The sequence below is a fragment of the Podarcis erhardii genome (genome assembly GCF_964252035.2).
Source record: "Podarcis erhardii genome assembly, chromosome: 10".
In the NCBI taxonomy this organism is placed as follows: Eukaryota; Metazoa; Chordata; class Lepidosauria; order Squamata; family Lacertidae; genus Podarcis; species Podarcis erhardii.
The window spans coordinates 36,106,557-36,133,509 of NC_138500.1; the positions used below are offsets into that span (position 1 = coordinate 36,106,557).

At 39.0% G+C, this 26,953-nt stretch overlaps 1 protein-coding gene across 1 annotated transcript in view; it reads right to left on the reverse strand.

Moving 5' to 3' along the window:
* The window catches only part of LOC309350999 (uncharacterized protein), a 103,535-nt gene extending 78,897 nt beyond the window's left edge, over positions 1 to 24,638 (reverse strand). The window contains exons 1-2 of the mRNA XM_081878341.1: positions 21,806 to 24,638; positions 20,952 to 21,007 (exon numbers count right to left, since the gene is read on the reverse strand). Of these exons, the coding sequence (XP_081734467.1) occupies positions 20,952 to 21,007; positions 21,806 to 22,027 (278 nt within the window). The 5' untranslated portion in view covers positions 22,028 to 24,638. The remainder of the gene's footprint in view (positions 1 to 20,951; positions 21,008 to 21,805) is intronic.
* Between the last annotated feature and the right edge of the window lie 2,315 nt (positions 24,639 to 26,953).

Genomic DNA, 26,953 nt, shown 5'->3' on the forward strand with positions numbered 1-26,953 from the left:
GAAGATGGAGTCCACTCACACAATGTTGGATCTCACCCACAAACTTTTTCTTAGGTCACTCTTCAGGGTAGATTACACAGGAGGCATATCTTATTTTATTTTGTAGACTGCCCTTCATCTGAAGAACAATGCATTGGAAGAGAAAACAGTTTTGAAAGCAATTCCAAAACCACTGGTACTTAAAATAGGTACATAAGCCACAATCACTCCATAAGACCAGTGAACAATTTAATCCATCACAATCATTTTCTAAACAGCAGTGCCAAAAAATATTATGAAGAGCAAAACAAACAACCACATTTGTAAGGCTCGTTAGCAGGCCGGCTCTGTAGGGACCAAATGCAAATCTGTTGCAAGGGAGATCCACTAAACAAGGGGCCACCAGACAGGCAAAGAAGCAGGACTTCTGGTGATGACCTTAAATCGTGGGCAGGGTCATATGGGTCCAGGTGGTCCCAAATAGTTTAGAGTTAGCACTAGCAGTTTGAATTGGGCCAGGAAACAAACCAGTGACAACGGGTGGAATTTTGAGATCATATCTACTGACTTCCTGTTCCCAATCAACATCTGGGCAACTTCACTTTGTATCAGTTAAGGTTTCCAAACCACCTTCAAAGGCAGCCCCCAAAAGAGTACAATACGGCAACCCAGTCTGGAGGTCACCAGTGAAAGCATAAACAAGACAAAGTCCATCCAAAACAAATGCTAGTAAGCTGCAGAGGGAAAGAAAGCAAGTTTTTAAGAGGTGTTAGAATTTCTTAGGCAGATCGAGTCTACCTTGTGCAGGCTACACTATATCTCAAGAACCAAGGGTATCTATAGACCATTATAAGCCCCATAAGCTCAAAGGCCTCTGTTGCATCAGAGGTGTGGAAGGCATGAAGATGCCACAGTCCACATTAGACCTACAAATGTATGGGATTGTTGGAGCTCCAACCTCCACCCACCCACCCTGACAAGCACAGACATGAACCTTCACAGCTCGGAACCAAAATTGTATGGCCTTCTCCATTGGTGCCAGGCTGACAGGCCTCTAAAATCCAGCACACCTTCACCATCCCCGCCAGCTTGGAGCCAGAAGCTGATTAGTTGGCTTTACCTCTTTGCTTGTACCCATCAAGCAGAGAAGTAAACTAAATAGCAAGTTTCCCCCCCTGTTTGAGGAGGGAGCATGGATCACCATCTCCCACTCTGCAGCTCCAACATTGGGAAGAAGTCCTGCTCACCACAGCCTGGCTGACCTTTCACCATACTGAGATGGTAAGTCAGATGGCAAGCAAGATTGTTGGACTTTTTTCAGGATTAGAGGAAATATATTTCCAGGCACCCTTGAGCATCAGTACCTGTGACTGAGAAATTAAATACAGATCCAAACCCTTAGTTTTATAAGAGGGATCCTTACAACGTTTAGGGAGAGGATATTGTATATTATTTTCAGGGATAAGGTTTACCTGTTGCTTACAGGCATGCTTAACTCCTTTTCTTTTGAAATGTATCAGGAGCATATGAATGTGGCAGAGCTCATGAGTAAGATGTGCATCTTCTATTATCACTTATTTGGAACATGTACTTCAGTCCTGAGGTTATGTTCCTTATCATCTTCTAATAAACACATGCTTATCCCTCCTAAGAAGCAGAAATGCTCATGCAAGGTGGAATTAAGGATTCATTTGCAAAATAAAACTTTAAAGTGCCAAAGCGGTTTAGTGGTAGCTAGAGGGCAGTATGGAGAGGATTTAATGACGTGAAAGTAAATGAACAATATTTTGAGAATGTAATTCTCCAGTACAATTTTTCACCCACAGTTAATTTAGCTATTAATTTAGTTCATTTAGCTATGAATTGGATGGATGGAGAAATAAAGTGAATTTCTTGATGAAAAAGGAAGGTTGAGGGTGATCCTGAAAGATAGTGGAGACTCAAGTGTGCCAATTGGCCACATGGGAATAGATGTGATTGAAGAGAAGAGGAAGAAGATGGGAGTGGGGAAATAGGCATTTGAAGTGCTGACAGCCGGAGAAGAAAAGTGACAGATGTCTCACCTCTTGTCCCCACTTCATTACCTCAAGCTGTAACACTCACCCTAGAATCACAAAGCCAGAAGGATCAGTTTCTGCAATCCAGGCATCCAATGCCCTAAAAATGATTGACACTGTATAAATGCAATCTTATGCACACTTGCTTGATGGTAAGTCACACTGAATACAGTGAGATTTATTTCACAGTAAACCTATGTAGGACTGCAGTATATTAGTATTCTACGGTTCCATGGGACTTTTTGATACTGTTTCCACTCACGCATGCAGTTTACTCCAGAGTAACAAGGATTTGGGAGTACACTTGTTTCAGCTTCACATGCCATGAAACCACCTATAGATGAAGTCAGAGTAAGGGTCAGTCCATTGAACCCAAGTTCATATAAGAGTAGCAGACACTTTGGATGTTCCAAGGAAGTGGTGAAATGGAAATATGGATCATTTTTACTTCCTCTTCCCACAGTCCTGATCTTATCAGGGGCAGAAGGGGATGAAAATCTGTCCCACAGACTTTTTTATTAACTTAAAAAACATTGTCCCCTTTCAAACAAGACTCATAAGCATGAGAAGCATAGGATCATCACGAATGTTCCTTGGAACAGGCAACACTACTGTTGTATAATGAGAATGACTGATTTACTGGTCACTGGAGGACACTTTAGCCCTGAAGGTACATGACGTCTCACATCTATTCAGATTTATAGTCTGCGAGGCTTCAAGACCTGGCTTCATGTTAGTGTGACCAGTTTTCTGTAGCCTTATGGTCATAATTTAGAATGTTACTACATACTCTCCAACATTTCTCCGATGAAAATTGGGACATCCTATTCAATAATAGCAGCTATTATTATTATGACTACTATCACTACTACTACTCTGGCCATCTGACTGGGTTGCCCCAGCCAACTTGGGCAGCTTCCAGCATGTTCAAAAACACAATAAAACATTAAACATTTAAAAACTTCCTTATATAGAGCTGCCTTCAAATGTCTTCTAAAGGTTGTATAATTACTAATCTCCTTGGCTTGGGAGAGGGGATCACATAACTCCATACTCTCCAGCCGTCTGTAAATCTAGGACGGTGCCTGGAAAAATAGGGATACTTAGAGAGTCTGTTGGTATTGATCTGTATATCCCAAATGTCCTCAGGCCATGCATACCCAAGAGACTTCCTATAATATGTCATAAAATTTACAGAGCACCTATTTTTGTTTCCACCCATTCAGGCATTTAAAGCAAAAGCATGGAGAAAATAATTTTCCTTTACAGCCGAGGAAATCTTATCTAATGAGGGTTTGATCTTATCTAATGAGGGTTTGCTAAAGTAGAAACATTTTCTAGAACCAGTAGAACTCATCCTTGACAAATACATATAAAACTTCATTTAGAATGCTTAGTTATTATGCTTTTGTTTTCAGGGGGTTTGACATATTTGCAGGTTTAATTGTTTCAAACTGTTGTTAAATTATCTTGAGGTTATAAAGTAAAGTAAATGAAATGCGGCGGCAGTGCCAAGCTCAGTTCTGCACATCAAAGTTGCACCAGGACTCAAATACACACAATTCAACGTATGACAGCATCTGGTCAGCCTGATTCTGATCTCATGAAACCTCTTTAGCACATAGAATTTGTATTACAGGTGCTTAAGTGCACTTGAAGGTGAGACAGGTCCTCTAGCGTTGTTCCTCTTACTCTTAAAAACCACACACCTTATAAGCCTGTTCCAAGTTTTGAAAACTGAAACACTTATGGGCCTTTGCCTGATAGCTAGATTATCAAAGTGTCAAGCGATTGTTTTCACATATTGCTGCTGAGAAGCGCAACCCAATGCTTTTTTATTATTATTCCTTTCCATGGAAAGGGGATTGAATGGGGATAAATAAAGCAAGACTTTCTTGTTTTGTTTTTGTTTTTTAAAAAGGCAATATTTTCAAATTAGTATCCAGCAGTTGAGTAGGAGCTTTTGTTAGCTACTCCTCCTGACTGTCATCCTTGGTTTCTGTTGCCATAGAAACCACAGCATCTAGTATTCAGGACAGTACTCAAGCCTTGTAAATTCATTCCCATTCCCAAGTCTGCTCCAGCCAGGTACTCTGGGAAAATTATGCTGGCTAGGATGATCAGGATCTCTACAGCAGGCTTTCCAAAGATAAAACTGTGGAGAGGTAGCAATTTATTACTTCTTTTATTAAGCTTTTGCCCTTTGATTGTGGTGTTATTTCTAGTCTCAGTGCAGCAGCTGCTCCCTCTCAGTTAGCCCTCCAAATTGAGCTTGCGTACACAGACTGATCAGAATGACCGTCAGAAATAGAATAGGCTAGCCACTGTTATCCTAATGCGACCAGGAAGGGAGCTCAGTTGTGGTCAATGATGTCATGATCTGTTCTGCAAAGTGACAAGCTAAATAGCAACCACTGAAGCCAACTGCAAGCCTTGGCAATACAAAACTGATATTTACAGCTGCCATTCTCAACTAAAGTTGTTCTGGTGACTTGAATGCAGCGTCAGATATTATCACTTTCTTTGGGCAGCAAAACAATGGTTAATTCAAAGCAGAGTGCTTTTCAGCCCAGTAGTCTGGGTTTCCATATTTCTATTGGATGGGGGAGCCTAGACGTCTGAAGGGGATGGAGAGCTGAGGTTTCAGAATCTCTGTACTAAACCTCATTTTTCCACATAAGATGGCACGAATGAAAACAGATCTGTATCATTTTGAGTGATGGATGAACCACCACCATCTTGATTTGTAAGGAGTTTTTTGGGGGGGGGGGTGAAATAGAAGGCTGCTGCTGTTTCTGAGCCCATTCCAATGTTCAGCTCCCATGTCTAAATGACGTCATTGGGAATGAAGCAGGACTCAACCACCACCCCAACTCCCCTGTACTGTCTAACCTTGCCCCACTGACCTTCTCTTTTCCTCTAACACTCACCTCTTGATGACAGTGAGCAGTGTCAATTACATCCTGCCATCTAGATCACTGAACGGATCATAGAAAGCTAGCACATTGGGGGAGAAGGGCTCCAGGTTACTAGCTTTCTATGTAAAGAGAATTGTTTTGTATGAATGAACATTGCCTCACGAGAGCCCACACATAGAATCTGAAGGTACAGCCCAAACTCAGGACTACTTCCCAAATGAGAATCAGGCCCTGGGGATTCATGTTTTTTTCCACATGGGCCATCAGAGTACTTAGTATGGAATTCAGATACCCCAAAAAATTATATCCTGAGGCTCCTTCTGCCTCGGACACTATCGCTCCAGCAGTCCATGTGCCAGGAAGTAATGGAGGGTTCAGAGAAAGCCCTCATGTGTGGCCTCCACATAATTGCAGACGCAGCCAGGTAGGAAAGGTATCTATAATGGCAGAAGCTGGTGGCTACGGCAGAAGATCTATATGAACTGAGGCAAATGTTTCCCTTCTCCATGCCATTTGGTGATACATTTTGTAGTACAGGCAATATCTCATTAGTAAGCAAAAGTAAACTAGAAATAATTAGCTGTCTCTTGCCCATAAGATTTTTGGATGACTGAGAGGGGGTATAACTTAAGAAATGTTGTTGGCATAGCTGTCTAAGAAATTATTTGTATGACCATATGCTCTGAAGGAGGAGTAAGTTCTAAGCCCTCTTCAGTGTTTCTTCCCCACCCCATGGTTATAATTGTTCTAAATCGCAAGAAGAGCCTACATGTGTGAAGACTTCCTGCTTTAGATCTTAACCCCCAAAGTGTGGGTAGCAGGAAGGGGATACAACAGCCGTGGCAGGGCTAGCAAGCAGAGTGGTGAGCGCTCTCTCTCTCTACCCCCAAATTTGATCCATGAAGAGAAGTGACTAAGGGGGAGGGGGTCCTGGGCCAGTTTCACAGAAGTATCTCAGCCCTTCCTGTGGCCATCCTGTCAAGAATAATTTACCGAAGGAACAGACGCAGGGTCTCTCCATAACCAAGAGTAATCTGCTGTAAAAAAAAATAACCTCAAGGATTAATAAACACATGATCAACTTTAAAACTAGAAAATATATGGCCCAGAGTAACCACAAGCGAAACTGCATAGACATATTGAACTGAATAATTGAGAAGGCAGTGAATGAATAATATAGAGTAGTTTTCAATCACCAGGTGGTTTTTCTACAGACATGTACTGAATGGGACTGGGAAAATAGGAAAGGCAGCGGAATTTACCATATGCTATCACTTACTCCCAGTAGTGGTAGTGGTAGTAATATTAATTTGTGTATATTCCACCAATTTGACTGGGTTGCCCAACTTCCAACAGATTATAAAACAACAATAAAACACAAAACATTAAAAACTTCTCTATACATCCCTTCAGATGTCTTCTGAAAGTCAGATAGTTGTTTATTTCCTTGACATCTGACAGGAGCACATTCCACAGGGCAGCCACAACTACCAAGAAGGTCCTCAGAAGTCACGCCCACCCTGTGGAATGCCCTCCTGTCAGATGTCAATGAAATAAACAACTGCCATGGAGATTGTAACATCCATAGCCCCAAATAATGGATATTTTTATAGCTCAATAGTAGTTCACTTCAGCCCTATCACACATTACTCACCTGTATGGCATATGTGTATAGATTAAGGAGCAACACCTGAGGAGGCTCTACATGATTAAGGCTCTACATGATTAAGGCTCCCAAATAATCAGATGTATTAACTGCCCAGGAGTTTGGATGTTGGGCTTTTTGCTTGCATAGCTGTACACAATATATGGTCACTAAAGGGGGGAAACGTGATATTGGATTGCAGCTTTACCCCATACTCTACACACTTATGCCCTAGACATGAGCAAGATAGAGTGTAACAGAGTGACACATAACACACAAATTCAAGGTGCCAATATATGGGAATCCCATTGGTGGGGGGAGGGAAGGGGGGAGTATCCCACTAAGAAGTGGAGTTAAATGGACCTACCCTACAGAAATCAGAAACGGACTGGAATTTGATCCATTTTCAGCACAATTCTGGGCTTCCTCCCAGGTGACTGGAGATAGGATAGCATTCTTTATGTTCTAAAATAAATGAACATTGGCAAAGCTCAACAGAAGCCCAGTCACAACAAAATGATGCTCTTGCCAAGCTGTGTAGATGTAAAAGCCCTTCATGTTTCTGACTAAGATGCGAGGCAAGAAATAATTGCAGCAAATATTCCTTCCCGTACTTTAGTCTCTCTGCCAAGGCCTCTTGTTAACTTAACATTTTTATTTTATTTTGCACTGTATTGGAAGTTGTGCTGCTAGGCTTCTCCCACTGCAACAGAGCCCACAGATGGTGAAAGGAAAGGGGGCAAGACTGAACTAGCCATACGTTAAAATGAGGAGAGATTTTCAAAGTGTAGGGCTGTTTCACACATCACACAGCTACAATGGTGCTGCTCCCAGCTGTGGCTCTCTTCTGTGTCATTTAAGTGTTTTGAAATACCTGTCTGTGACATTCACACCTCATATTTTAAAAAATCATAGGAAGCTGCCTTATGCTGAGTCGGACCATCTCATTCAGTGTTGTCAACATGGCTTGCCAGTGGTTTCAAAGAGGGGCAGAGGTGTACCTAGGCTCCCTCGCATCCTGTATCTGGCTCTCCCTCCCATGTCTTGCGCCCTTAGCAAGGAGGTGAATTGGTGCCTCCCCATGTCTAGAAAAAAATTGCATAATTTAATAATCACAAATGACTCTTAAACTCTTAAACAGCACAAACCTATAAATGTCTATTCAAAAGGAAAAATCCCACTAAGTTCAATGGGGCTTATTCCCAGGAAAGTGGGTACACAGGACTACGGACTAAATCCAGAATATACACGTTTGTATACAATTTCCCCAAATATAACACATTTTTGCAAAGCAATTGCCACTAGTATAATGCATCTGTAGTTGTATTTTCACTAATATATGCATTTCTGTGCACACTTTACCCAAATATATGTATTTTTGTACACTTTACTTGCCGGGAGAACTGCATTGCAAAATTCGGAGAAATGCATATTTCAAGGGATGGCTCTTTTTTAATTAACATATTGTTTGCAAAACTGCAAATTGGGTAGGTCACCTTTAAATGTTAACTGAACCAAAAATTTCCACTACCCCTGTAAGTTATGATACTGGAAGATAAATGCTTATTTACCTAGAATGCAAGGAAAATACAAATTCACAAGGACTAAAGCTATCTACAAACTTAGGTTCAATTCACTCTTATAAGGCAGGAAGCACCATCTAAAGCCCTACAATAATATTCTGTGTTCCAGCCTAATGTGTTTCAAAGGCTTTGTGCAAATCTTTAGCACTTTCATCCTTCTAGTAGCTTCTAGTAGTTTGATGGCGATTTTCTCAAGGCTATCCCTTCCAGATCCTCTCTTGATGAAACATATTGGGTATCTCTCATAGAGAGTATCTCTTTTCTTAGCATGGCAAATGGAGATATAGGAAATGAAAGCAAATCTAATGGGGGCAATCACTACCTTCCCCTCAAAAAGACCAGTGAGCATGATCAGTGGCTCCAGAATGCCGTGGTACTTGGAACAGAAAAGCAGATCACAAGAAGGCTGCTTGAATCAGTTCAGCATTCCATTCTCACAGGGGTTAACCACATGCCCATGGGAAGTCCAAAAGCACATGAGTGCAATAGCACTCTCCTGCTTGTGGTCCTTAACAAGTGGTATTCAGAGGCATACAATAAGTGTGGTGAGGGGGCGGGGTTGGGGGACTCTTTTTTCCCCCTTTTATTTCCCGACCCAGCCACCTTCGCCCCAAAGCCCACCCCCCAAGCTCTCCTTCAGGGTTGGGGGACTCAAATGCCCTACTTGAAATGAATGGCTGGAATTCTGAACAGAAACACTCTTCTAAGGGTGGAGATTACAATGAAACATATTATTGCATCTCTTCTGTAGGTTTCAAGTATCGCTTTCTTCTGCCTTGATCAGACCACACCAGGATTACTGTGCTCAGTTCTGGGAACCACAATGTAAGAAGGATATTGACAAGCTAGAATGTGTACAGAGAAGGGTGACCAAGATGATCAAGGGTGTGGAAACCAAGCCTTATGAGGAACAGTGGAAGAAGCTGGGTATGTTTAGCCTGGAAAAGAGGAGACTGAGAGGAGAAATGATAGCCATCTTCAAATATCTAAAGGGCTGCCACATGGAAGATGGAACAAGCTTGTTTTCTCCTGCTCCGGAGGGTAGGATCCAAACCAATGGATTCAAGTTACAAGAAATTAGATTATGACTAAACATCAGGAAGAACTTTTGGGTGGTAACAGCTGTTTGACAGTGGAATGGACTCCCTTGGGAGGTTATGGACTCTCCTTCATTGGAGGTTTTTAAGCAGAGGTTGGGTGTGCCTTACTTGAGATTCCTGTGTGGCAGGGGGTTGGACTTGATGACCCTCAGGGTCCCTTCCAACTCTACAGTTCGTGATTCTATGATATCTCACATGTGAATATTTGTGTGCATGTATAATTTTGAACATCATTCAGCCACAAAAATGTTTTCATATAAATCTGAATGGCGGTATTAGATGCATGTATTTTTTATATAAAAAAAAAAATTCTAAAAAATGTAGGTTCAAGCAATGTTGCATTAAGCAAGCTAAGAAAATTAAGAAACATTGATTAACATAGCATTACTTCTATGTGAACAACACATTTCTGTCCCTTTGGCTCTCTGTATGTTTTATAAACACATGCCACAACAAGATTATATTTCAGAAGCAGAAAACAGTATGGCACCACAGATTTTAAAAGCAAACAACAAGCAAATAAGACTTGGTTCATAAGCATAAGGGAACATAAGGAAGCCAAAGTGTAGGAATAAAGTATTTCTCTTTTGTCATAGATTAGTGGAGAATGAGTCAGTGGTGAAAATGATGCACTCAGTCTCCAATAGAAGGGTGACAGCTGAAACACTTAAACAGCATCTCCTGCTGGTTAATCAATACCTCTGTATTTGGCAGCAGTTAACTAAGACAATGTAATTCTATCACTTTATCTTTTTAAGTAGACACATGGAACATTGGCCATTATGCTCAAGTCACTGAAATTTGCATACACCACAAAGAGAAGTGACAATGAAAACATGAAGGCACTGTTGGTTTGAATTTTGCCATCGCTCATCCCATATAATTATGGAGGATTGCCATTTGGGTACTCTCACTTCTAGACATTAACTGGTACATTGTACATTTGTGATAAGTAAATTTTAGTGGGTTGCTGTTACACACGCAGACACAACTGTGTGTGTGAGAGAGAGAGAGAGAGTGCACTCCAGTAATCTGGATCTCCACATGTTGACTGTTATTAAACCAGAAACTAAGAGTGCAATCCTATTATTCATTTATAGGTGTAATCCCCACTGAACTCAATGGGACTCACTTCAGAGTAGACATGTATAGAATTACACTGTATGTGATCAAAGTGCCAATACAGTGGTACCTCTGGTTGTGAATTTAATTCGTTCCAGAGGTCCATTCTTAGCCTGAAACCGTTCTTAACGTGAGGTACCACTTTAGCTAATGGGGCCTCCCGCTGCCACCGCTGCACGATTTCTGTTCTCATCCTGAGGTAATGTTCTTAACCTGAGGTACTACTTCTGGGTTAGTGGAGTCTGTAACCCAAAGTGTTCGCAACCCGAGATACTGAAGGACCCTTCCGTACCACTGTACATTCTAAGCTGCCATTATTTTAAGGTAAATATGTTTACATAGTAAATATTGAAAGGTTTTGTAATTCAGATCCCATTAAAGTCAGTAGCAAAACTTTTCCTGATTTTCAAGAAGTTATGCTGTACTTATTATCATTTTGACCATTATTAAAATCCAGTAGAGAAGCCATTGGTACTATCCTGTCAAATACTGCTATCGATCCAGCACCCCCCCCCAAAAAAAAAGTTCTCAAAAGAGCCACCTTCTACAGTCCATTTAACAAACCAGCTAATTAAGTTTCCCACCTTCTCTACACCAGCAACTTTCACTGAACTTCTTGAAAATTAAACTGTATGAAAATACTTCCAATTTATAGAATCGTAGAATTGTATAGTTGGAAGGTAACCCGAGTAATCTAGTCCAACCCTCTGCAATGGAGGGATCCAGCTCACAGCCATCCCTGGGTGGGCTCGAACCACTAACCTTCTTAAATGATAAAAATGTGGAACAGATTTAAGTGGCATATCAAGGTTAGCAAGTGCTTTAAATAAACCCTTATATAACATTAGGCCTACTATACCGGTAATTATGACATTCATAGCTGAACTTATTTTGGTCTCCAAAGTAGTGCCTAGGTATGAACCAGTGATCAATTCTAACAGCAGCCAATTACCGGTAGCTGTTAACTTTCACTTCTGCCGCCTTTATGTGTTATGGGTTCTTTTAAAGAGAATAAAAGATTTCCTCTAAAGGGCTGCTTTTGTACAATTACCAACAAATTCAAGCTTTTCTTTGTTTATAATGCCAACCATCCCATCAGGCACAACACAGCAACTGGCTGTCCTTGCAGTAGTGGCAATCTTAACTAGCCAACTCATTATTAAGCAAAAGACTGTGAAGTATTGCTGTGCTTTTTAGCTATGCTAAAAACACCAGATCATTTTCTCTCTTAGCTTGAGATCACTGTTACATTATCCTGGCATACAGAACCCAAACAAGAAGTCAAACCAGTAATTTCCATCCAGCAGAAAAGAAATATTACTGTTCCTTTCCCTAAAAAAACCCAACACTTTGTACAAAAAAAAATCCTTTTAATCACAGTAGTTCCTTGTGAAAGAGATTCTCTAATACATGAAAATGCAAGGGCCATTAAGTATCATACAGGCAGAACATTTCTAATAGTAACAAAATCTGATAGTATTTGAGTTCAGGGAACTTGCATAAGACTAAAACAGTGAGCTTCTTTCAGAAGAGCAAAAGTACTTCTAACTGCAAATCTTTGTACAGCCACTGATAATGGAGTAGCACACAAACAGTATCAGATAAAGCAGCAGGGACCCTTTTTTTGGCCTCGTGGAACAAATACACTCAGAACTAATCTATTATATATTCAGGTAGGGAGATGGAATGGTAGTCATTCATTGTCAATCTACATGCTGTCTCATCACCAGATAGCAGAAATGAAATACTAATGCAAGGCAAAGTGAATGCCAATTTCCTTCTTTTTGATCCAAGTTTCAATGGTTCTCTAAAATAATAGATAGCTGTTTGCCGAGACTGGCTTGTTCCATACCATTAACTCAGAACAAAACATATTTCGAGTGGGACAGCAGTGTTTACTTCTACAAAATGATTAATTGCATGCCACCATTTATCATATGGATACAAAGACATTTAGTCACAATTTTGGACATAAATCAAGGTACATGCTCTTAAATGTAAAAAAGAGAGAAAGTGCCTTGGTTCTTAAAGCGGCATAGATTGAGGTCAGATTAGCCATAGCAACCAAGATCAGTCCTTGGGCACCCATGAAGACTTAGCAATCACTAAATGAGCTGAGATCTCTCTTTATCTTCTGTGGTGTGAAAGCCAAAATTAAAAAGATTATATCACCCTATTCGCATCACAATAGGTTTCACAATGAAAAAGTCACTTATTTCCTTTGAGTCACATCAAACAAATAACATTCATCCCAAGCTAAAATGAACAACTTTCAAAGTAAATTGAATCTCCTTAGCACCGCTATCCCCTGCTGAACCATATTTACATAACAATATATCACAGGAAGCTCAGAATGAATTTTGCAAATGGGCAACTGAATAAAATGCATCCCTCACATTGATTACTGTACACTCAAGCTTCAAATTGCCTTCCTTTTTCTTTCATTAAAAATCTCCAGTAGTTTACAATAAATAGAAAGTACTATAAAGCTCACAGTGTCAAAGTTAGTCTTTGTTCCTGTATGGGAGTCACACGGTAAATTTATATTTATAAAGGGATGGCATGTTGTAGCAAATCCTAGGCTTTTGAGATAAGGAAATGATGGCATCTGGTTTACAGTCAATTAAAAAAAAAAGCACCAATGCAGATTCACCTCCCCTCGTGTTCTTTTAGCAGTCTAACTTTATGTCTCAAATTGTTTCTCCAGCATTTTCACACTAGCATTCCCAAAAAGAAACTCTGTTTACTATACTTTCCCTGTAACAATTATGGGTTATCCGGGAATACACATTCAGTAAGTTGTTTGTAGCATTCCCACAGCGCATCAAGAGAAAATACCATAAATGCATTTATTTACACAGATATATATACATAAGCTTTGCTTCATTTTGTTAATGATCAACTTGATTATTATTTTCTTTAAGCCACTGACTCTTTTAAAGTACAGACTGCACATGCCTCTGTTTTCCTTGAAATTGTTGAGAAAGCAATGCATTAAAGTTTAAAGGTTACACCTGCATTAAAAATATATTCCCAGAATAATGTCTTCTTCCTGCTGCAGTGGTTCATGTAGATTATACTATTTGAACTCCGCAGGGAAGCTCGTTAATTTTTAAAACTCTCTGAACTCGGTACAGTTAAGAGTGTGAAAATAATTAAAAATCGGGTTTGATGGGACACAGTTAATATTGTATATGTATGGCAGGTGCAAAGTGGCATTTTACCCCATTGAACCGTAATGAATAAATACTGCTCTACGTGACACAATCCCCCTGTAAAAGAAAGCATCACAATGCATTTTTAAAAAGTGAGTGCTAGAAACATTTCTAATTAGATTAGTCACCATCTCGAGAGTGGGGGTGGGATGGAGTTGTGTTTTTATACTAGCAATGCAGAAACTGAATGGGGGAAAACCTATAGTCTGGCATCTTCATCCTTAAACAGTTTCATTTAAGCAGTTTCATTTCAAGCTAACGGATTCTAATGTGTCTGAAACCTTGAGAAAACAAATAATTCTTTCTTACCTAAACTTGCAAGTGGACTGAGGCTTCTCCATTGTTGTCACCTGCCGTGCCCCCTCTTCCCACCACGGAGAATGGTGCTGCTGTGTTCAGTGCACTGTGCCTTGGTTATAGCTGTGACACTAAGCTGCCTGCTTAGACCAGCAAAGGAGGGTGCGTGTGTGTATGTGCGTAAGGGAGAGAGAGGGAGAGAGAGAGAGAGCATATGTTTGCGTGCGTGTGTGTGTGTGCCTCTGTGAAGAAAGTGAAAAGACAGCCTGCTGACTTCTAGACTGGGAACCTCAATCTCAGGCCAAGACAGTGCTGAATAGAAATGATCAAAGCTCTGCCCCTCATCTCAAGGCAGTTGAGATTGCATCCCTCTGCTTCCCCGCCAAAAAAAGTGGGACTGTCTTTAGGGCTTCTCATGAAGAAACATCTTAACCAAAGCAGACCTTTTCCATATTGCTGCTGACTGCCCAGCAGAATACAGGTACCTATTGTTCCTGAGACAGATATGCAGCCAGCCACTCAGACTCTGACAGATCTCAACAAACCAGTGAGCCTGCCTTTATTTTAACTCTTTATTTACTCACGCATCCCTTTCATAAATTAACCACCCACAGCTCTCTTTATAACCCACAGAAGAGTAGGGGGAATAAAATCAATGGTCAATTGCTAGGCTTCCGTGACAAAACCAGAGAATGAAAAACACACCTACTTGATTTATAAAACACACACACTCAATAAAATGGGGGGGGGGAGAGAGAGAGATTTAATGTAGGCAAAATGAATGACTGATATTACTCTTTGGGCATATTTAGAATTCAACATGAACTAGATCTGCTTTACTCTTCCATGAATAATCTTTTTGTTGTTACAAGAGTTTAACACATATACTGTTCGTTTAGGAAAAAAACTAAATTATTTGTTCTATATATGGCCTGATATATATCTTAGCATACAAAACGTTTTCTAATTCCAATTTACTACCTGGTTCTATCCCAAATGATATTATCATTGAATGGGATACGTGGTTCGTAACAAATACCTAGATTTCCACTTTCAGTGAGCTGTATCTGTCTGAACAATAAATTTACATCTTTGTCTAGAAAATATTTATATTTTGTGAGATGTGGGCAGTGGAGTTTTTTTCTGTACTTGATTCCAAAGGCAGATATGTGCCCTTGCACGTTCCCTTCCAAAATAAGCCTCCCTCCAAATAAATTTTAAGAATTCATTTACACGGACAAAATAAGAAAAGCTCAAAATTAAGCATTGGATTTAAAACCACCCAAAGAGACAACATTACACATTTTTATTCTACAGAGATAATTTCAGGTCAGATCTGATGAGCTTTTTAGTGTTTACACTGAGTTTCCTTTTAAAGCAAGTTAGAATGCTATTTGAAAACAGATTCTAATGAATGAGGCCATCTTCAGATTTTGTATTTATCTTGGCCTAACCCAGAATGATGCAAGGGTTCTTCTTTTTGCTGGAGGATTACTTTCCTTTGGATCATGAATTTTGTTTTCAGAACTATACAAAAAAAGCAACTTTGGATACTATGTGAATTCTTGACACCTGTCTGTCTGTCTGTCTGTCTGTCTCTGTAAATGTGCATACATGTGAACATACTGAAATCTACATTCTCTGTGCTTGACAGGAGAAACCAGATTTCCGATTATCTATTTTTTTCACTGAAACAACGGTAAGAAGAAAATAGTTTTATTATTAGATGAAATGTATCGCAGTGGAAATATTTTTCATTATACAAAAGAGAGTGGTGAGTAAATATAATTGTTTCCTGGGTCAGCGACCTTATGCATTGAGATATGCTATGAAATGTCTTCACGGTTAAAATTTTAGACGAAATGTTTCAGCAAAAGTGTGATTTTATTTTGTAATATAATATGATGAAACAAGAAAACTTTTGAAAAAAGAATTGTCCTCTTAAGAAGTATGGCATTTTAAAGAACTACCTTTATTATAGAGACCTAATAAAGAAAATGAGCCAAATTAAATTTGTAAGGGAAATACTACTAAATTTTACTCAGAGTAGACCCATTGAAATTACAAAGCCAAACTTTGTCATGCTATTTAATTTCAGTAGGTCTACTCTGAGTAAAAAGTAGTTGATACCACCCCAGATTATAACTTTCTCATAAACATGATGCAATTCTACCGTCTCACTTTTCAATGTAGTAAAGGCTAAACCATTTATGGTGGATTGATCTGCTGTAAACATTCAAAACCATACATAGTGGCAAATGTTAATTACATTTGTGTCCTGCTCTTCCTCCAAGGAGATGTGAGCAGCAAGCTTTGGCATCTCAACAAGCTTGTGGGGCTGAGACAATGATTTCTCAGATCCAAGCCGAGCTCTAACATCACTGGATTTCAGTAGTGATGTCTGCTTTGAAAATAATTTCTAGGAGCTTCAGACTATCTCCTTATGTAGAGGTGGCACTGTTCAATTAAACAATTATCAAAGACAAGTAGCACTGAGATAGAATCTCAAATGGAAACACAACTTTAGAGCTGCCTGATGGCTCAAGTTTTATCTAGTCCAACCACTATGCAATGACAAAATTTCTTAGGGCGCCCTGAGAGTTGCCCGTCCCAGCTACTATTATAATATACAGAGAATGATAATTCTCAGCTTTCTTGGCTAGATGGGCTTTGACTTTTACTTGCTATCCAGACACTTCATGTTCCATAGCTAGAAAGCTAGAACCCATTAATCTTCTACTGTTTAATGTCCAGTAGTTCTTTACATCTAAAAGTAAACCCCTAAGGAGCACATTCAAAACACATTCTTTGCTATATCTATGTAACCATATATAGTCTATATATATTCTATCAAAAGAACAGGAGATTCACGAGAAAAGCAATTGCTAACATCAGACAAGTCTGCTAACCCTGTTTTCAATCATCCTGTACCTATCTAGACAAGGCTCTACTAATATTTATGCTATGAAACCATCATGCCCCAAATATCTCCTTAACATGAGATTTCTACAGATATTCTACCAGAATGATTTATATTTCCTATGAATAGATCAGACTATGCACATCCTAACATTATTTGTGCATGCACACAGAGAGAGGAATTTTCGTTCCCAAGCTATTCTAGAGTATGTTCGCTTAGAAATACATGGACAGGGCTAATTGCGTGGGTCTTCCTCGACTAATCAGCAGGCTTGTTCTGAACAAAACAGAAAAAGACCCCGGGGAAGTGTGTATGTGAAGATTACCTTCATTTTTAACAGATCTGCAAAGAGAATGGCCTGAAGGCACATAATACCATGATACTGTTGAAGACTACCTAGAAAATGTACTAGAGTGGCACCTCGGCTTAAGTACTTAATTTGTTCTGGAGGTCCGTACTTAACCTGAAACTGTTCTTAACCTGAAGCACCTGAAGCTAATGGGGCCTCCTGCTGCTGCTGCGCCGCCGGAGCATTTCTATTCTCATCCTGAAGCAAAGTTCTTAACCTGAAGCACTATTTCTGGGTTAGCGGAGTATGTAACCTGAAGTGTATGTAACTTGAAGCATATGCAACCTGAGGTACCACTGTACTTTGAGGTCTTTGCAGGTGACAGGGTGTAAAGTGTAGCACAGGGCCACCCCTACCATTTGGCAAAATAAGGCAGCTGCCTTAGATGACAGTTACGGAGAGGCATAGGCAACAGCACCCTGAGTGCCCTTCTTAAGCTGCCTGGCTATTCCCTTCTGTTGAAGAACAGACCTGTGCTGTCCTAGTGCCTCAATAAGATATTATCCCATCACCAGTCTTGAGGTATGATTCAGCTGCCACTCCAGTCAACTTCTAGAGCAGGGTATCTTGTCTGCCTCAGGCAGCAAAATGCATTGTGGTGGCCCTAACATGGCATGCAAACAAACTTGATTTGCTTTCCAAACAATCTAGTCACTTTCCCACAATGCAAGTCCCCAATGAACACTTATAACCAATATCCTTTCCCCAGGAAAGGTAGAGTAGGAAGGTTGACAACAGTGCTTAGTGTATTATTAGTATATTCAGGAAATATTATTATTATATATTAAATTTATATATCAGCCCTCATCCAAAGGCCACAGGGTGGTTTACAAAAGAAAAACGCAAAATACATTTTTGCATAAAAGTTTGGCAAGAAATAGTTTTAACTATTTTAGAGGTTGCTATGTTGGTTGTTATTGATAATTTCACCATTTTATGGTCTTTTGTTATATTTATGGCATGTCGTTTTTATTTATTAAAAACCACCTTGTAGGAAAACAACGCTAAAAGGTAGCCTAGAAATATTTTAAATAATCAAATAAAAACAGAACAAAATCAAAAGCTTAAAAAGGGTCAATAGGGAATTTAGTACAATTCCATGTACAAGTCAGAATACTCCGTTGCAAAGATGGTCCAGGTTTTCTTATCTTTCAATAAAAACGAATCTACTGCTCCTTCTGGCACCTGGTGGCAGCCCAGTCTTAAGAGATGGTACACCAGACAAATATGTGTGTATGCTGATCTATGCGCACCACTGCACCATTACCACAACACACAACATTACTCAGGAACAGCAGGGACATTTGTCCATTGCAGTGAAGGTGCCAGAACTGAGTTCTAGTGAGTTCTGGCTGGAAAAAAGCCATTATTTTAAGTTACACATTTTAAAAGTGGTGGCGCAGGGCAGGTAAGAGAAATTGAGTCTAATCCAAACTTCACTTTCCACAGACAGAAAGACCTCTTCTGCCAAAGGAAGACTTTTGATCCAGAAGGCAGATCCCATTGGTAGGAGGAGAGAGGTGCCTTTTGGCATTCTCCTTTCACCTGCACACTGCAGTGCCATCTCCCACACTATTCCAAAGTGTCCCCCCAAAATCCAGCGGGAGGTGGTACTGGGAACTAAAGAGGGAATAAGCAGATGTCACCCTCCCTACACCAGCAAGTAAATCCCCTGAGTAGAACTCTGCTTAGGGGATGCTGCCACAGATGAGAGTGAATTCTGGATCCAACCTACTGAATTGCTGAACTTTCATTGTGAATTTGGAATGATATGCTGCAGAGTAAGGCTGCAATCTTATACAGTTATAAAAGAGTTTGCCCTATTAAATTCAACAACGACCAGCTGCATGGATCTTCATTCCAACAAATACTTATCATAATTAACAATGAAGTTCACATGATGCGATGACAACTCAACCAAAGTAGAGGTCCAATGCTTCTTGTCAACCAAGGAACAAGCACAAGTAGTATTTCTCTTAGATATTCTTCAGGGTTTATTTTGATTGTTTTCTGCAAATTTCAGCCAGGAGCATAACCTGCTTGAAAAGGTTTGGATATTTCCCAGAAGAAATATAAAAATAGGGAAAAAATACCTACTTTTATTGCATAATATACTCGTACACAAAAATGTTACCTGAGGATACAGTTACAGTATTCCCTTAGCTAACTCATAATGCTATGTGCTTTCCTACAAAGGCGCTTACTTATATCTAGGGTCCATTTGCCCTCAAGGAAAGTTTTAATGAATTAGCAGCAGCCTACATCTAGAAAAATATTACATATCAAACACAGAGAGAAAATGCATAGAATTACATCAGATTCATTCAAGTTTTTGCTAAAGGAAGTCTCAGAACATGTTTTCCAATATTAACCTTAATTAACCTTTTATCTAACTGTGTAAATCTGTATTATTTAAAATGGCGAATTCCCCTCTATAGGTTTAAGATCACTAATGTAGCATCTCCTAGTGCATATAACTTACAGAATGAATGCTATGTATTAACAAAATAATAAGATTAATAACAAAATTAAAAGTGCAAGGAGAGAACAAGTGTATGGTGTTTGGATAGGCATAAACTCTTAAAGATTAAAACTTTTAAAGGCTAAAATAAATATTTTAGTCTTTGATTGCAATCCTGGAAACATTTAATGCAACTTTAATCCCATTGGATTGTAGACCCATTAAAATCAATGTACCTTAATTAGTCATGACCAACCAAAGTCCATTGATTTCTGTAGGTCTACTCCGAGTATGACTTAGCTGGATACTGCCCATTGACTCCAGCGGAGTTCAAACAGCATGGCTTTACATTCAATTGCAGTCTTTATTGTCTAGGTATTAGCAAAATTAGTGGCAGATTCCACATGAAGAATTTTTTTAAAAAAAATCATTAATCAGGGTTAAATTTTAATAACAACAATAGCATGTAAACACTGGACTGAAAAAAATAAAAAATAAAAGTTGAAACCCAACCACTTTCTCTGTTGAAGTCTATTGATGGCAATGATTCAAACCCAGCATAAGTTAATTCCCCCAAACTCCCTTCTGATGATCTATTACAAAATAGATGTGTCCCCCCAAACAAGTGTGACAACTGGCCTTTTAAATATCATTGCTATAGAAATATGGTTTAGGATCCTGCGTTATTTCCTAGGTACTACTAAAAAGGTTGGAAAGAATAGAACAGCAAGATGATAGGCAGCTGCTATATTCTAATTCAGAGAACCACTATCAAAAGTGCTTGTCATATTGACACTCCTAGAGCATTATCTTTTTGGTAGATAGTATCTTCAGACAGTCTCATTACAGTAGGAATCATCACTATGTTGATGGTAACATTTCCCTTGCTCTTAAAAATCACAACTTCTTCCAGTATTCTCAGTTGTGATGTATTTTACACTTGTTTCTCAGCTCTTTTCAGGCATTTGCTTTGTTCTAAACACAAATGTACAATTCAGAAGCTGTTAGGTATCTATACTGAATATTGTGACCCAAGGGGGTGTGTTGGCATGGGATATGTGCAACAGCTTCCTGGTTTTCAGTTCTGTTATGCTACCAACACTAGCTAGGACCGAAAGCATATTCAGAATAAAAACAGTACAATAAATGAGCATTTGCGTAAATCAATCAACCTCTCATTTCATACTGCATACAATATAGTTGGGCAGAAGAGATTATTCATTAACATTGTGTTGCATGCAATTTATATTCTCCCCCTCCCCCCCCCCCAGCTATCAAGTTGTATGAGTATTTATTCTGACCTACCTTATAAGCTTTGTTCTGATGAAGTTACTGGTCTGGAAAGGCCATGTGTAGAATACCTTGAAAAAAATAAATACAAACATTCAAAAACTGCCCCTTTAGTGTCACCCAGCCCTATATAGTTAGTCTTATCATCAACATCTGATAAATGTCTGAATACATTATCTGTCAATGTAGCAAGGTAGTTCAAACTGTTTTTCCAAGGTAGTGCTATATAGAAAATTTTAAAAAAACAATTTCATTTCACTCCACAAATTTATCCACAGATCATTGATTTTCATGATATGCCCAAAAAGGAACACTGAAACTGGTGTCAAATCATTTCATTTATTTATCACTGAAATATTTATTTCTGCATTTTCAAAAGTTTGCACTGCCAGGATTTTGGCTGGAGTTTTTGTTCCAGTTAAACCTCATAAGTCTACTACAATATCTAAATGCTTTCACAAGAAATACTACCTTCTGAACTTTGCATGTCACTGCAATTATAATTTAAAACCCTTATCGTCCCAGATATCCAAACTTAGCATTAAAATTTATTTATCTGAGTCACATGCTAAAAGTTAAGCTACAGGAACATGGTGCTTTGAAAATGGAAGTAGTTTAACTTGGGGTTGACACAACCCATTTACAGTTGCACCACAACAATCTCTGAATGGCCCCTGTATGTCTAGTGCCACAAATGAATAAACTGGACCAAATCAACAAATTATACCTCAGAAAACCAATCAAAATTCACACCTGTCTTTTAAAAGACCAGGATATCTAGGGAGAAGCAATCATTCCTATTAGATGCAAGACACAAAATAAAAATCATGTTTAAATGCAGTAAACAGTATTCATAATTGTTGGCTTACCATCGTTTTCTTTCTCTTCAAGCTTTGAGACGAATTCTGCAGAACTGGGACTTCAGGAGAGCTACGACTGTCTTGTTGCTTCTGTGAGAGCTTCGGCAGCAAGTACAGAGAAAGCCTAAAAGCTTTCCTTGTCCTTTGCAGGACCAGAGATGCTGCCTGCAACCCTTGTTTAGCTCGTCCAGTGAATCCAGTGGCAGTTGCCTGTTGTCCAAGCAGGTCCATGGGAGCTATTACAACTATAGTCTCCTTCCTTCCTTCCTTCCTTCCTTCCTTCCTTCCTTCCTTCCTTCCTTCTTAATTTTTTTTTTTTGTCCTTGCCAGCCTGTGTTCTGAAGGTTTCTTTCCTTTTGCATTTATTTGCTTTTGGATTGGAGGGAGAGGGTCACAGATTTTCAATCTGAGATCAAAGGCAGACACGTAACGGGGTGAAACATTGCTTTCGCAGTTGTATTCAGCTCCCCGAGTGACTGCATTTCTGGAAACCTCATGGTGTTCCTCACTGCATAAGCTCTAAGCTTTCTCTGTGATTACAAGGGGGAAAAAAGGTATGATGAAAAATTTAAGCAAATGAGATTTCCCCTACAGCACTGCCATCTCTCTCTCTCTCTCTCTCTCTCTCTCTCCTCTGCTGTCGAATAGTAGCTATCTTAGCAAACGAAAGCGCTTAATAAAGCCATGGTCAGACTGCTTACACTTGGCATTTGCTGCGATAACAAATCAGAAATGATAGCATCATACAGATTTATGATTTTTTTTTTTGCCCCCGCAGTCACAAATATCAGACGTTTACTTTATAAAGAAACCTTTTAGATTCTCCCTGCCGTTTCCATAGTGATCTCATTCCCCCCCCCTTTATCACAGATTGGCTGAAGTACTGCTACCCTTTGTACATTAAAAGGCTTGTGCTCCCAACTGTTGATGGGATAGGACTGTAGCTACTTCCAGAGATGGAACAATATACTTTATTTAAGCCACACACAAAAAGCTTTCCATAATATTTGCATCCCCTCCACAGAATGGTAAGGCGGAATGCGATTTTGTCAAAATGTACACAGTTAAGTTACAACCGTTACATTCAAACATTATATATGATACAGTTATTTAAGTGGTTGAAATACATAAAACCATCACTTTTTCAAAAGCTTTAACGTTGCATGCATTGGCCAAAATGTCACTTTTATTATTTTAACCTCATCCACAGACAATGTTTATATTGGTGTTATTATCATTTATTTATTTTCTTTGCTGTTTGTTTTTTAAAATGATAATCTGTTTAAAAAAGAGAGTTGTGGCATTATTCGGGGACATGTCTGCTTTGTCCTGGAATGCAACACTTTGTAAAAAAACTCCTTGAACAAGGAGTTATTATAAAACTCCTAATATGTAGCATATATTATACACGCATTCCCCCTAAGTTTCCATCCCCAAATAAGATACAATAATCTTATTTGGCTCTACCCAGTGTATTGGAATGTATTTAACCTTCTTTCACAAATTTTCTTCCATAGTGTGAATTCCAAGAGCAGTTTACAGCTGTCCTGGGGGACTTCCTGTTGTAGACTAAGTTAGCTTATTAGAAAGTGATAATACTCCTAGTACTGATCTTCTGACATGCTATAAAAAGAATAAAATTCCCAATTTATTGTGAGAATGTGCAAAGTGCATAGACAATTTATGGGGGGCAGAATCTATGGGGGGAAATCTACAATTGTTTTGCAAACTACTGTATTGCATTCTGTATAATTTTCAGTAAAAGACAGGAAGGCAAGGTGTATTTGAAATGAACAGGTAGGCAGTTCAAGGCAATTAAATTAAATGCCAGTTTAGACATAAAGGCCCAGCCACACAAAAATCAGTCAAACAACTGAAACCAATGGGACAAGTTGTTACTAACCAAGGCCCATTTATATTCGTTGAAGTGGTGAAATTAACTTTTGCTGCATCAGGACCTTTATGTTCAAAGCTCCCCCATATTTATTCTACTTGCCAAAGTATTCCACTAGCTTCTGTCAGATAAGATTGCTGAAAAACAGACAGTTGGATCCAGAGGAACTCCCTTCATCTGAAGAAGATGCTCTGTATCCAATCCGCTTTTGATACTAGTAGACGCCTCTCATCTGAAACCTATTTATCTCCCCCTTACCTTAGAAAAACTACTAAAACCATAATAATAATAAAAATCCAATTAGAAAAGGATACTAAACCATGGAAGAAGAAAGCCCACTATCAGCCAGAACCAGCATCAGCTCCAAGGCTTTTATTTAAAATGGTGGATGAAGCACTACCTTCAGAAGCTAAACATTCCTTGGTGAATTCATTTTGAGGTATACCGTATATATATAAGACAGACAGACAGCTAGATATACACACCCACACCCACAGGAACAGCTGATCAGTTGTGTGAACTTTTGGACTGTGGGCACACTATGCAAGTTTGTCCATGCATTCACAAGCTGACTTACTCTTTCAGCCCCACTCTTCTTCATTTTCAGGTTGGCCCTGAAATATGTAAGACTGTGGTGCAAAAGATCAGGCAGGAGCCTTAACTTACCCCTTCCATGCTTTGAGGAGTGTACAAATAAATTTGTAAGAACCTTAACTCTCCTATTAAATGAAAGAAATTTGTAGCCTGGAATTATTCCTCTAGCTGACACCAGTCACAAATGGTCACTATGAATTATAGGACTATCCCTATATAATCAGTTGGGCTATATCTCCCATGACAACAATAAGCTTGGCTTATAAAAAGTTGATGCAGGTCTGTTCAAAATGTCTAGCTCATCTCCACAAACATATCATGTGTAAACAAACAACTCCTGTTTAAAAGAGCCCTAAAAAAATAGAGCATTTATAATGAATATCCTGAAACTAAGGGCTTCAATAATATCAAAGTCGACATTAACTCTTATTTTAAGGCTTTCAAAATTCCAATTAGTTTGCTATGATTTAATTACAATTTAATCCATTTTCACACACTTACCTTACATTCCTGATTCTAGCTGGAAACCAATTGAAGTCCTGAAATACAACATTTTCTAATACCTCATAATAATTTCTAACCCCCGATTTGCCTAAAACATATTTTGGTTCATTTAAAAAGTTTTTTGAAAAGTATCCAACTTGAGTTCAATGGGCATTATGACTACAAAAAATGCAGTACAATCCTATGCATGAACATCTCAGAAGACTCATTTATTTCAGTGGGGCTTTCTTCCAGGTAAGTGGGTCTAGGATCGCTCCCTAAAAATTTGATGAATTAGGAGACAAAAAGAGGTAAATACTCGGTTCCAGTGTATTCCACTATATTATCTACATAATTTACTAACTGCGTTTAATGCCTACCTGGAACATTAAAAAACCCCTTTCATATCAACTGACACACAGAACAATTAATACATGTACAATGACGCCTTATCCCAAATCAGGTTACTCCGTCTATGGTCTGGTCTGACTAGCAGTACAACTCCTGGTCTCAAGTAGTGTTTTTCCTCAGCTCAGCAGTTATTTGGAGCTTCCAGGGATTTAAATTTGAAGCTTCTCCATGTGAGACATGTTGTCTATCCCTGACATTAATTAAAACCTAGCATTTGTGTAATTTTTTTTTCTGCCAGAATACGAAGCTATGGAATAGGTAAAGTTCACACACCTCTCATCCACCCTGATTTAACCAAATGTCCTTGTTTCCCATAGATACACAACCTGCATGCTAAGCCCACATTATTTTACTGCTGCTTCTGGAATCCGTCTTCATAATAAAGTGTTCTGAAAATAGTTAGGCTCCTCAATAGTTAACTAGCTCCCTGAATTTAAGGAGGACTTCCATTTCATTCAACCTTTGTTTGTAAGATGACTTACCTGCCCTTCACCAAAAGGTCCCAGAGCTAGTTAAAACAATAACACGTACAATTATAAAAACAGATACAATCATAAAACAAGAAAAACAGTTCCAAATGGAATGGCACAGAATAGTATACATTCAACAAAGGAGATGGATCCGGCAAAAAAGCTAGTTATGGGGCCCTGGGGAATGGTGCTACCGGAAAGGCCCCTTGCTCACCCTTTTAGGTGTCAAGGGGATAGGCAGTACCACCTTTTCCATTGTCAGGGGTTGTCGTGCTATTGCCTGCAGGCTGCTCATTTCCCCACTTATACCTCTGCAGGTGGTTTGTGTTTAAATAAAGTGGCCCATAGATCAACCAACACTGTGAGTCTGACTCTTTCTTCCCAACTTCAGGTTGCAAGTTGGTCCATGAACTAAGAATGAAAAAGGCTGCAAATGTTTTAGCCAGTCATAGGCAGTCTTCTGTTTAGCTCTCTCAAGTTTAATGCCTTTAGGCAACCCACATTCGGCAGGCCTACCCAATATAAGTAGGGAGGCCACCAGGCATCCCCATTACCTAACAAATTTCTTTCTAGAAGGTACATTCACCTTTTCAGCAATGAAGGCTAAATGAAGTTGACTGCAGGTCTCAAATTTCCCAGAAGTTGAGCATGGATACTTTGGAACTAGTGATAATACATTTATAGCGTTTATATCAACACACACACGCAAACACATATCCATATATAATTTATATCAAATTTACATAAGGGTTTGCTTCCAAATTTAACTCACGTAAGCCTAGAAAAAATATGTATGCACACACTACCAGATTATCACTAAAACAGATCATTCTCCTTCCAAACAGATTGTCATTCTATGCTCCCAAAATACCAAACTGTAACAAAATACAATGTTTTATTTGTCAGACATGTTCATTAATAACTGATACCAAGTGCTGAACTAGAGTTCAGTGTTTCCAGTGCCATCTGTATGTTTGGCTTCTAAACAGTATACATAATTATTTGGGAAAATTAGGGAACTGTAGAAGCTAAAGCCAGAATATCATTGCAGAAGTATGCCAAGTCTGTATTTGTGGAATATATTCCAATTCCTGACGCTTCAGAAATCACACAAATGAAATGACAAGCACTGCTAATGCTCAAATTAAGTGTCAAAGGTCAATGAAAAGGCCAAAACATGAACTCCTTCCTTCAATAGGAAAGTACCCAAGTAACTTTGTAAGCACAAACTCATAAAATGAACTGAGGAATCTACTAATTTAAAGCTGTATACCTAACAAGCATGACAAACATGAAACTATGGAT